The 11,889-nt window shown below is 38.1% G+C and overlaps 1 protein-coding gene and 1 pseudogene across 9 annotated transcripts in view; one reads left to right on the top strand and one right to left on the bottom strand.

The window, feature by feature from the left end:
* TTC3 (tetratricopeptide repeat domain 3) overlaps positions 1-11,889 on the top strand; it is a 154,377-nt gene that overhangs the window by 11,716 nt on the left and 130,772 nt on the right. For 4 of the 9 annotated variants that reach the window (XM_027770952.1, XM_027770954.1, XM_027770953.1 and 1 more), the window contains 4 exons: positions 5,914-6,068; positions 7,216-7,258; positions 10,539-10,689; positions 11,105-11,192. The exons of 4 other annotated variants lie outside the window; for them this stretch is intronic. In XM_027770952.1, the coding sequence (XP_027626753.1) occupies positions 5,925-6,068; positions 7,216-7,258; positions 10,539-10,689; positions 11,105-11,192 (426 nt within the window). In that variant the 5' untranslated portion in view covers positions 5,914-5,924. Of the gene's footprint in view, positions 1-5,913; positions 6,069-7,215; positions 7,259-10,538; positions 10,690-11,104; positions 11,193-11,889 lie in introns of those variants that run through there. One more of the 9 variants, XM_027770956.1, reaches the window with a different exon arrangement.
* Positions 9,705-10,300, bottom strand: LOC114007434 (Golgi apparatus membrane protein TVP23 homolog B pseudogene; annotated as a pseudogene).

Consider the following 11,889-nt stretch of genomic DNA (forward strand, 5'->3'; position numbering starts at 1 on the left):
TTTATTATAAATTTTTTTTTTCTCATCACAACACACATATGAATTTTCCATCCAAAATACACTGTGCATTGGCTCAATCGAGCACATCAACATATATGTTCTCAGCAAATGATTTCCCAATTTTTGTGTCCTGCATACCTTGCCTTTTGTTTTGCCATCCCAGATTCCCCATCCCCACCCTCTGCCATGTCCCATCTTCCTCCTCCATTGTCCCTGACACCCATGATTACCCTCAATGGCCTCCACCCCCCCCATTCAATTGTTCTACCAATGAACTCAATTTGTCTAAATATGTCCACTAGCTAGCGCAGCTGACGTATCCTTACACATGTATCCAAATCTGATCCTAGGCATAAACCCCAGGGAGTAGAATGCACACACTACAAAGTAGTCCCCAGTTGTGTCCATACAACTCTCTTCAGTCGTCAACTCAGTTTTTATCTGAAATTATTTTTATTTTGTCCTGGTTGTTGAGAAATCCTTTTGATGGATGTACTGTTCTAGACTGGTAGTCTCTTTGTTAGCAGTGATAATATTCTGCTATTGCTCATTAAGTCTGCTGTGTTTTAGTATAGGTTTGTTTGTTTGTTTGTTTGTTTTTAAAGAAACTCTTTTCTTTTACTTGCACTAGATTTTGGGTCTTTGATATTACATCATTTCACTTAGAAGTCTAGATGGAGATTACTTTTCATTTATCATATTTTGGATATAGGTATTTCCTAATTCTGAAACTTATCTTTCATGAGGTCTAGCAGATTCCGAGCCCTGTATTGTTTTTTTTTTAATAGTTACTCGTTTTAATTTTATTTGTTATTATTAAATTTAACCAGAGAAGATATAGATAGAGAGAGAGAGACAGAAAGTGAGAAAGCAGTCTGCAGGTTTGGCTGGAATTCGTACTGTGGTTGGCTATGTGGGAGTCCAGTGCTTAACTACTACACCACTTGCTGGCCCCAGAACCCTGTATTCTTTAAATATCATTTCTATTTTATTTTATTTATTCTTTCCTTTTGAAACTTTTAACTGCATTTATATAAAACTGTTTCCAGATCACTTCCTCTTCATCTTTCAGCTCTGTGTCTTTCTGTACCATGATTTATAGTGCTGGGTGATATCATGAAGCATAATTCTGGTTCACCAATTTTCTCTTCAGCTGTGCTTAATCTTTTCTGTAGCCCTTCCATTTTTTCCCCTAATGTTTAGCAATTATATATTCAATTTCTAGAAGTTCTACTTGGTTCTTTTTTAGATATACCATTCTTTATAGTCCATGTTCTTTGCTCATTTTGGTGCCTCTGTAGCTTTTCTATAGGCCATATCTGGCGATCTCAATGTCTGATGTTCTTAGGATATTGTTTCTCCCTCATGGTGACTTGTTACCTCTTGGGCTTAGCGATTGTTGATTATGAACTTGAGAGTCTAATGTGAAATGATTTCTTTCTGAAAGCACTTGTATCAGCTTTGGCTGGGAGCCAGAGAGATTAACTAGGACCACTTCTAGTGCCTACATTTTACTTCTGGCCAGGGCTCAGTGTTTGGATGCCACTATTCCTCTTGGCACCAGTACTGGTAGCTCTTAACTGCCAGTTTACTTTGTAGCCTGAGATTTGTTGCTTTTGAGAGGAGAGGGTGGCTTTAAATGTTCCCCTATTTTTGACCTCAGCAAAACATTAAAAAAGTATTCTTTTAAAAATCTAGGATCTAGTTTTTTTGTTTGTTTGTTTGTTTGTTTGTTTTTTGGTAGTGGTAGAGTTCCCAGAATACTTACTTTAGCATAACTAATGGAATCAGAAGTCCTTTATTTTAAATAATTAATTTTAGTAGTATATTTATTTTAGTTTGTAGTATTGGGTTGTCAGAAAAGTCATGATATATTTTTTTCTATGCAAACATGAGTTATGACTTTCCAACAACCCAATAGAAAAATTCTGTTGTACCAAACAGGGTTTTTTACTGGTATCAAATTTCCAATTAAGACAAATTTACATCTAAGTTATAAGCTGAGCTATTATAAAGGAAAGTAATAAGTAAATAACTGTACAGATGGCTAGTGGATTATACAATGAATCCTCTGGACCCATGATGACCCTAACAGAGATAAACCTGGGATGGTAAACCAGTGAAAAAACAGCTATCAGATTATGGGCAGAATGCTCTGGGCTTATGGAGAAGAGATACAAAAAATAAACTTTGTGGTAGTGGGATGATCAGGAAATGAATGCTTCCTGGAATTGAATGTTAAAGACTGATAGGCATTAGTAGCTGCAAAATAAGATTTGTTTAATAACAATAAGCAGTTGGGTTTAATTGGCTTCTAGGTTGTTTGTTACAAAGTGACTGGAGATGATACAGGAACAGGATTACAGAAATCATCTCTACTTAGTGAGGAAGTTGTACTTTATTGTGAAGATGAAGAGATGCTATCGAATGATTTTAAGCAGTAAAATAATATGGTTATTTAGAGGATGCCCAAATTGAATGCAAGACATCAGTTAGAAGATTGCTTGTTAATGAGGTCAGAGAAGAAAAGATGAAGGTACAACTAGACATGACCCTAGGCATGAAGAAATCTATGTGTGCTGGTTTTAGATTTCTTAGGAAAGTAGAAATGACAGCCCTGGGTGGTTAGTTGGATAGACTGAGGAATCTAGATTGACCACACAGGTTTTTGGTTTGAGTAATATGGCATGAGGAGCAGTTAGCTCAGAAACCACATATAGGAAGAGGAAAGTCCTTGATTTCATGCATTTGTTTTTGTAGAGAAATAAAAATTATTTTTGAACTTATTTAATCTGAGGGGCTGTGAGACATCTTGGTTAAGATCCAGTAGCAATTGACAGGGAGGGTTTACAAGTCAAGAGACATAACCCATCTTGGAAGGATTTGAGAGTCTTGGAAGTTTGGAATCCATTGTTTTCTACAATGCGATATGAGTTAATTTAAAGTGGTACCTAGATAAATGCTTGAAAAATTTTTAATAGGAGTTTAATGTGTATGAAAGACATAATTATACATCAAACTTATGATATCATGGACATTATCACTTAGGCCGAGTAAGCTCAATAAAATGGAACTACAAAGTAAAAATACATGTGATAATGGAATGGCAAAAAAACATGGTAAAGCTATGCCAATGGCAAAACCTTAGAAAGTGCTGTCTTAACCACTGCGCATAGTGAATAAGGTCCCCACAAAGAGAGGGTCAGAGTGAGAAGAGAGTATTGACATATGGGTGGTGGGGGATTGAGAAGAAGAGCCCGTGAAGGAGACTGAGGAAGAGCAGCCAGACCAATAGGAGGAGAACCAGGAGAAGATGGTCTGTGGAATCCAGATGAAGAGTTCTGAGGAGGAAGTGGCCACAGCCCGTAAGTGAAAGCTGAAAAGTGCTCTTCAGATTTAGCAATAAAGGTAGGCTGGAAGCATCTTGAACAGTGGAGTTTAAGAAACTGGTCTAATGTTAGGGATAGCTGGTACTTACAGCATTTCCTACATGCCTGATACTCTACTGTCGTGTGTTAACTGATTCATCAGATAGGTAGTATTGTGTCCCCCATTTGATATGTTAGGAAACTGAAGCATAGAGCGTGTGACTTGCCCATGTTTTAAACCCAGGAAATGAGAGAGCCAGGATTTGAGCCTAGGTAGTCTGGCTCTAGACACCACACTCTTAACCACTTTGTCACATTGCCTCTCTAGTCAAAATAAAATATTGTGCCAGTGTTGTTATTGCAGTACTGTTGGTGCTATAGGAGGTATTGGTGAGATATGCTAGGCCTAAATGACCAATATCGTGTTACAGTGGCTCAGCCTGCCAGGTGTGAGCATATTAATTGTGTTGTAACTAATGCCCTGATGGTGTTGTATGAGCTGTGACAGCTCTTGGCCCTTTCTTTATTTATATGCAAAGAAAAATTTTGTAAGACAAGTAAATTTAAAAATGTCTATATTACCCAGGGTAGCATATACCTTGTATTACGTGCTATACTTTGGGTGCTATACAGTATCTTATTTTTTGTGGTCATTGTTCACTTCTGGAATTAAATTATTGAATTATGCAGGTCAGGTTCTAGAAATTAATGATGGCCAATCAGTTGTAGAAGGTCATTAGTGACCTTATTGCAAGCAGTTTTTCTTGAATGGTAGAAATGGAAACCAAATTGTAAGAAACTGAAAGTGAATAAGAATGGGAATTCAAATGAGAGAAAAAGGAAGTAGAGTTCTTGGTAAAGTTGAAAGAGTAGCTATGGGAGGAGACAGGGAGGACATGAACTGGAATGACATGGCTGTGGTCAAAGAGGATGGACTGGAGTGAAAGATTTAAAAACTTACTGAGACCAGGGCAATGATTGGAGCTGGGCCCTGGGAAGCAAGTGCCTAGAGTGGTCGGCAGTGAGGTTTGTGTTAGTTGAGGTAGCAAGGTGAGGGCAGCATCTGCATGGGCCTTGAGGTGACCAGGATGATGGAGGAGAGAGTGGAACACGGTCATGAATTTATAAACATGATAGTAACCAAGAAGGAAAAGGTAGAGGTGACAAGGAACAGTCAGTGTGGTGAAATGGAGTGTTCGAGAGAGATGACTGTGGAATCCAGAGGACCGTGTTGTATTCTTCCTAGCTTGCTGCCTTGAGCATTATTTAATTTTACTGAGAATGTTTTCTTGTCTCTGTAGAAGAGATAATGACAGCTGAGCCGGCCAAGCATTGCTGTGAGAATTCATGTAGTGATGCATGTTAAAACATTTGATACTGTCACACCTAGTATAAGTAGTTTGCTAGGAAGATTATTAATTGTTCTTGTTTTTTGAGGTTTTCGTACAGCAAACTGGCCATAAGAAGGGTTGATGAAAGAAATATATTTTGCATTTCAAGGACTGATGATGGCTTTGCTTAGGAAGAAAAAAGTTGGTTTGTCTCAATAATAGTGGATGACAGTGGTGAAGAGAAAGGATCTAAGAAATGGCATTAATGATTGTGCTGATGATAGGAAAAGAAAGCCAGTACGTGGACAAGAGCTAGAAACCATAAGGTGCTGCATTTTTCAGTGATATTTAGATTTTGTAGCTATTTTCTGATAACTATAAAAATCCTTACTATTGAATTGTCTTAATGGAAAAACTTTAGTCCCATTGAAATAAGTATTGGGTCGTCGGAAAAGTCATGACGTATTTTTCTGTGCAAAAATGTATCATGACTTTTCTAATGACCTAATATTTTTAAAACACGACTTTTAATAATGTGTTTTCCCCTTTAAAGAGTTGCAGTGCTGTGTACTGCAGTGGTGTGAGAGCATTATAAGGTATTGCCAGGAGGATGAAAGGTTGGGTGCCGTGATAGGGAGTTAGGAGATTGACAGATGCCCTGTGCCATGTGGACCTTGCCTCTTGGCCCAAGACCACACTGAGAGGTAGGAGAGTCTGAGCAGCTCATAAGAAGGTAGTAGCTATTTCAGGCCAGGAGGCTGAGATTAAAGCAGAGTTTGAGGATGAGGAAATGGTGTATTTCACAGAAAAAGCAGGTGGAGTCAAAGTGCTCTATTGGGAAGATGCCTTTTCTTCATTTAGCACACACTTATTGAAGGCTTACCCTGGCCTAGGCACATACAAAGATGAATAAAATGCCCTTAGATATCTTTCAACTAATGGAGACACATAAACAGATAAGTTCAGAGTAGAGATGCTAAATAGAAAAAGGAAAGAAGAAAAGAAATAGAGTAAACTGTTTGAAGAGAAATAGTGGAAAAAGAACATCAGAATGGGGACAAGAATCCTCTGGAGCTCAGTTTTCTGATTGGAGTTATTTTCTGGGGGTATAGGTTCCAAGTATTTTTCTAATATAACATAGAAGCCAGGAAAGCAGCTTCTCACATAGCCTCAAATGATTTAATTACTGATCTGGGTTTGTGCTGTTTCCTTAGGATTGTGCACCATGGACGATTTTGCCGAGGGAGATTTCATTGTAGCGGATTATGCCTTGTTAGAACATTGCCCTTATGTGGACAATTATGTCTTTGCTCCAGAATTTGTGACTGATGATTATGTTCGGGTGACTCAGCTTTACTGTGATGGGGTGGTAAGTAGGGCTTGTTAAGTTTTTTGTTTTTAACATTGTATCTTAAAAGGCTTTCTCTGGTTTAGGGCTACCTGAGTTAAGATTTTTTTATGGTTTATGGCTTTTAAGGGGGAGGTACACGCATGCTTTCGAAGAGGTGATTTCAGAAGGGAAAGTAGGCAGCCCCTCACAATAAGAATATTTAAAGCCAGAGAACAAGTGATGGCGAAAGGTGACTTTCTGGTTGGGGATTAGAAAAACTCTTGGGACAGCCATGAAAACAAACCCAGTGGAAACTGAAAAAGGTCTTAAATTAAGAATCATTGACTGGGGACCAGCAGTTAGCGTAATGACTAGGTCGCTGGACTCTCATGTGGTTGACCGCGGTTTGCGTCCCGGACCTGGTGGCTTAAAACTCATGGCGGGCGTGGGTGCGTGGATGCCCAAGATCCCAGGAGGAGAAGGGATTGCAGTGTGGCCATCCCCCCTGGGGGGTGATTTCTTGCTTTCTGTCTCTCTGTCTGTCTCTGTCTGTCTGGCAAGCGCACGTGCCCTGTAGCTAGAACCTCAAAAAAAAAAGAATCATTGGTTGAAGATGTGTTCAATGTGTCTAAGTAAATGTGCACTGAAAGTTCTTAGTTCCAATAATTCTTAGATTAAAAATAAAGAACTTTGGGGGCTTGAAGGTAGCATGGTGGTTGAGACACTGGACTCCCACATGGCTGACTGGTTTGAATCCCAGGCCTGGCAGTTCGCATTCTTGCTTTTTCTCTCTGGTGAGTGCACGTGCCCTATTGCAAATTTAAAAAAGAAAATAATATTACATAAAATTTTTAAAAAAATCAAGATACAGAACTGATGACCAGCTGGTGGTATGATGGTTAAAGGGGCTGGATCCCACATGGCTGGGTTTCCATTAGAGACATGGACCCAGCAGCCTGAAAAACACACTGGGTGCATATGTGTGTGTGCCCACAATCTTGAGAGAAGAGTTTATGGCGTGGCCAGTCCCATTGGGTCATTTCTCACTTTCCCTCTGTTTTTCTCTCTCCAGGGAGCATACCTACACCCTATAACACAATTAAAAAAAAAAAAAAATCAAGCACCATACATTGCATTTTACCAGATATAAATCAAAAGAATTTTTTTCTTTCTTTTTTCCCCATAGGGTATGCAATATAAAGATTATATCCAAAGTGAGAAAAATTTAGGTGAGTATGTTGGTATTTTAATACTAATTTATCAAAAGACTATAAAGGGTAGTTTATCCAGATAGTCATATCAACATAACAGATTTATATGTCTTTTTTTTTGTAAACAGAATTTTATACAAATATGAAGTTATACACGCTCAAAGCTATCAACCCAATAGATACTTATTCAGTTAAACAAAATATCCATAAAAAATGTTAACAATTTACAAGTACATTCACAATATAATCTACTGATTCAAAGACTCCAACCGTTTGCAGTACCTGCAATGGAATTTACAGATGCCTACAACAATTTATAGATCGGGTTAGTTTATAGTTTACATATATTGCTTTTCTTTAAGAAGTACCATTAATGCAAATGTATGATTTGCAATATCCCCATTATAGCAAGAAAAAGAAAATACACTCATAAAATGTGTTAGGTATTGAGACCAGCAGTTAGCGTAATGGCTATGTCACTGGACTCCCACGTAGTCGACCGCGGTTTGAGTCCCAGACCTGGTGGCTTAAACTCATGCTGGGCGCGTGTGCGTGCGTGCCCAAGATCCCAGGAGGAGAATGGAGGAGAAGGGATTGCGGCATGGCCATCCCCCCTGGGGGATGATTTCTTGCTTTCTGTCTCTCTGTCTCTGTCTGTCTGGCGAGCGCACATGCCTTATAGCAAAAAAAAACCTCTCCAAAAAAAAAAAAAATGTGTTAGGTATTTAATATGCCAAGTATTTAAATGATTATTCTCATTATGGCACAAGAATAATACTCTATTAGTGGAAAAAGATAAAGTTTATTAGTCGAACAGTCACCGAAGAGCTCCTAAGAAGTTCCAGAGTAAGATCTGGCTATCCTTCCCATAAAATAAATAGAAGAGCAGCAATCTCTGGATTGCTATAAACATATACTATTAAGATTTCATTTATGTTAATTGGGCCTTGAATAAATTACTTGTTACAAATAAGAATAAAAAAAAATTTAGAGGGATCGGCAGGAGGCATGGTGGTTAAGGGCGCTGGATTCCCACATGGTGCTGGATTCCCACATGGCTGGTCACAGTTTGAGTCCTGGACCTGGCAGCTTGCTTTCTTGCTTTCCCTTTCTCTCTCTCTCTGTCTCTGTCTTGTCAAATTAAAAATAATAATAATAACTAATGGAATTAAATAAATAAATAATTATTTTTTAAAAAATTTAGAGACTGGTTAACACCACTGGCCCAAATGTGGCTTTTCACCTGCTTGCTTATGTATAAGAAAATTAATTTCACCATGAAGTACATTTTTTTTTTCCAAGAGAGATTTTTGCTGTAGAGCATGTGTACTCTCCGGAGAGACAGAGTGACAGAAAGCAAGAAATCATCCCCCCCAGGGAGATGGCCACTCCACAGTACCTTCTCCATTCTCCTCCTCAGGATTTTGGGCATATACATATGCACGCACACCTGGTTTGAATTTTAATCCTCTGGGTCTGGGACTTAAACCTCCAGTTGACTACGTGGGTGTCCAGTGACATAACCATTATGTCATCTGCTGGTCCCAAACTAACTTTTTTTTTTTTTTAAGAGATTTTACAGCAGTGCATGTATACTCACCAGAGAGTCAGAAAGAGACAGAGAGACAGAAAGCAAGAAATCATCCCTTGGGGGAAATGACCACACCATAGTCCCTTCTCCATTCTCTTCTCGAGGTTTCAGGCACACACACACATGCACCCAGCGAGAGTTTTAAGCCACCAGGTCACCAGGTCCAGGACTTGAACCATGGTCGGCTATGTGGGAGTCCAGTGATGTAACCATTACACCATCTGCTGGTCCCTAAAGTGCTGCTCACTCTTAACCATGGAAGCAAAAGTTACTTCTGAAAATAATCTACAGAAATAATATGTAAACCTGTAGAGCTTTGAGATAAACTAAGAATATCTTCCTATGTTGTATGAATCAAAATGCAAAGGTCTCTAGAACATATGGTAAGTGAGTACACACACTTTGATTAATTTGGGATATATTAGTATCACATGACCATGTGCAGACATATGTAAACCATAAGAGAAATTGTGATAGAACTGGCAGGTGATATGGTAGTTAAGGTGCTGGACACTCCCACATGGCCGACCATGGTTCGAGTCCTGGACCTGGTGGCTTGCTTTCTCACTTTCCCTCTCTCTATGAGTCTCTCTTTCTGATCAAATTAAAATAAATGAATCAATAAATAAAATAATTCTTTTTAAAAAAAGAAATTGTGAGAATGTTTCTAGTGACACCATACTTTCTGCTAGAAAGAAAACAAAAACTTAGTATGGAAACAACATTTCCTCTTTGTAAATAAAGTTTTTAAGCAAAAAAAAAATAACCTCAATATTCCTCTTTGCAACATGGACTGAGCTCTAAAAGATTCATAGTCAAGGATCTCAACAGTTGTCTCCCACATAATAAAACACAAACTTTCTCTCTGTCTGTTTAGGAATTCTGATCATCTCTAGTGTTTTGTCTTAAAAACTTCTTTCCAAGATACGAGGTAGCCACGTGTTAAATTCTTCCTGCTGCCCACTTTACACCTGATGTAACCATACAGATTGGCACTTTGTTGCACCACACCCATGATAACCACTGCCAACCACTTTACTCTGGAGAAAAGAGCACTAAAGGCAGAAACCACCCATAGCACTAACCACCCATAACACTAACCAATAAAACTCTGAAACAGTTTTATTCTCTTGAGGAGATGTCTTTTTGGACTCAACCAACCAATAGACCTTTCCATCTTCATCAGTATGGTTTCACCAACATAAGCCGACCATTAGTCTACCTGTGACATTCTTCACTGCCCCCAAAGTCACATGACAGTAACAAGATAATCATCACCATATAGGCAGTAAAGCTGCTGCTGAGCAGTTCACAGAGAAGATAGATATAATTGCACTGAATCAAAGAATAAATGGAAAAATGCCACTGGATGTCTGCTTTTGGATATTTTTTGTCTATTGTTTCTTCTTCAGCATTAAACAGTGAAACACCTTCAGTGTCATCATTACTGTTCTGCTGCAACATGGCAACCCCCGATTTACTTATCATTTAAGAATGTGTTCTTACTATTTTTTTCACTAGAATCCAAAACTTTTAAGGTAGAATTTCAGCCAATACTTAGAAATTCTTGTCATCTAACAGGTTAAAATATTAATTATTTACTTGTGTCTCCATATCATACCAGTTCTTATCTTTTCTTTATGAACAATGTTGATTCATTCCAAAGTGGGTACAAATATTAATTAAACAATTTTTTTTTAACCTAAGAATTTGACATCTGCAGTATATGGTGTAGTAAACCAGTTTCTGTCCTGCAAGATTACTGTGATGCCATTAAAATATACATCTTCTGGCCACTTCTTTTTCAACGTCAACATAGTTCTTTAATATCACGATTACATCCCTGTGTGGAGGCCAAGTAAGTTAGTCTTTGTTACTCATTTTGTGTGAGCAGTGGATAAGTTTGTTGCCTACCTAGTACAGAGTAATACCAAGGACAGTGGAAGACTTATGTCTCATTCTTGTATTCTGTCCAATTTTACTTTAGTTTTAAAAGTATAAATGGAATAGTGTTAAATTGTAGACTTGAAGTGGAGTCAGGAAAAATTAATATACTTGTTTGTAAATATCAATTTGTAGTACAGAAGAGAAAAAAGGATGTGTTTTGTTCATTTAATAAATAGCTTGTTTGTTGTTACCCGAAATGAAGAAAAATGGAACCTAGTAATTCTTCAAAGAGTTTAAGTTAAGGTATAAAATATAGATAAGCATAAAGTTCAATGAAATTGTTTATATGAGAACCTAATCTTTTAAAAAATAAATTTGCCTTTAAGCAATTCTGGTGCTTCTGAGATAAGTTTGAAGAAATTACAGTATCTTGAGTTGATGGAAGATATTGTAGATTTGGCAAAGAAAGTTGCGGTAAGTAGTAGACTGTAGGCCCCTCTCTTATTTAAAGAATATAAATATTTCTGTGGTGTCAAGCCTATATTGCTAGTTTATAGCAGGTAACAGGTAATGTTTTCAGTTTTGGTGAACCTGAGAGGATTCTGCTGCTCACGGTGGCTGCGCAGTAGTTGGGTGCCATTGTAATATTGACATGCCGTGGTAGGGACCAAGATTGCTAATTATCATTTTAGGCTAGAAGTTAGAATTTGTCACAGGTCAAAGTGGGCCCTTGTTCATAGAAACCTCTTTAAGTTCCGAAGGTCATGGGCTCTAGTTTTTGACATAAAAATATGCCATTACCAGCAGTATTTTTTCTTTGGAGTAGACTTGATCAGGGCATATTTAAGGATGTGTGTGTGTGTGTGTGTGTGTGTGTGTGTGTGTGACAGAGAAATGGGGGTGGGGGGTGAAATCCCTTTTCTCCATTTCTCCATCCTGTCAAGGTTTTGAGCATGTACACACACATGTCCTGTGTGTTTTTTAAACCACTGGAGCTGGAATTTGAACTGTGGTTGCCATGTGGGATCTGACTCCTTTAGTCACTTGGCTATAGGGTTGGTCCCTTGGGGTTTTTTGAAAGCCATTTGATCCTTTCTTATTTCAGTTGGTTATAGAGTCAAGTATTATTCTTCATTACAAACTTAAATTTAGCAAGGGCATTTTAATGTTT

Source organism: Tupaia chinensis, unplaced genomic scaffold, assembly GCF_000334495.1.
Source record: "Tupaia chinensis unplaced genomic scaffold, TupChi_1.0 Scaffold000175_1, whole genome shotgun sequence".
NCBI lineage: Eukaryota > Metazoa > Chordata > Mammalia > Scandentia > Tupaiidae > Tupaia > Tupaia belangeri.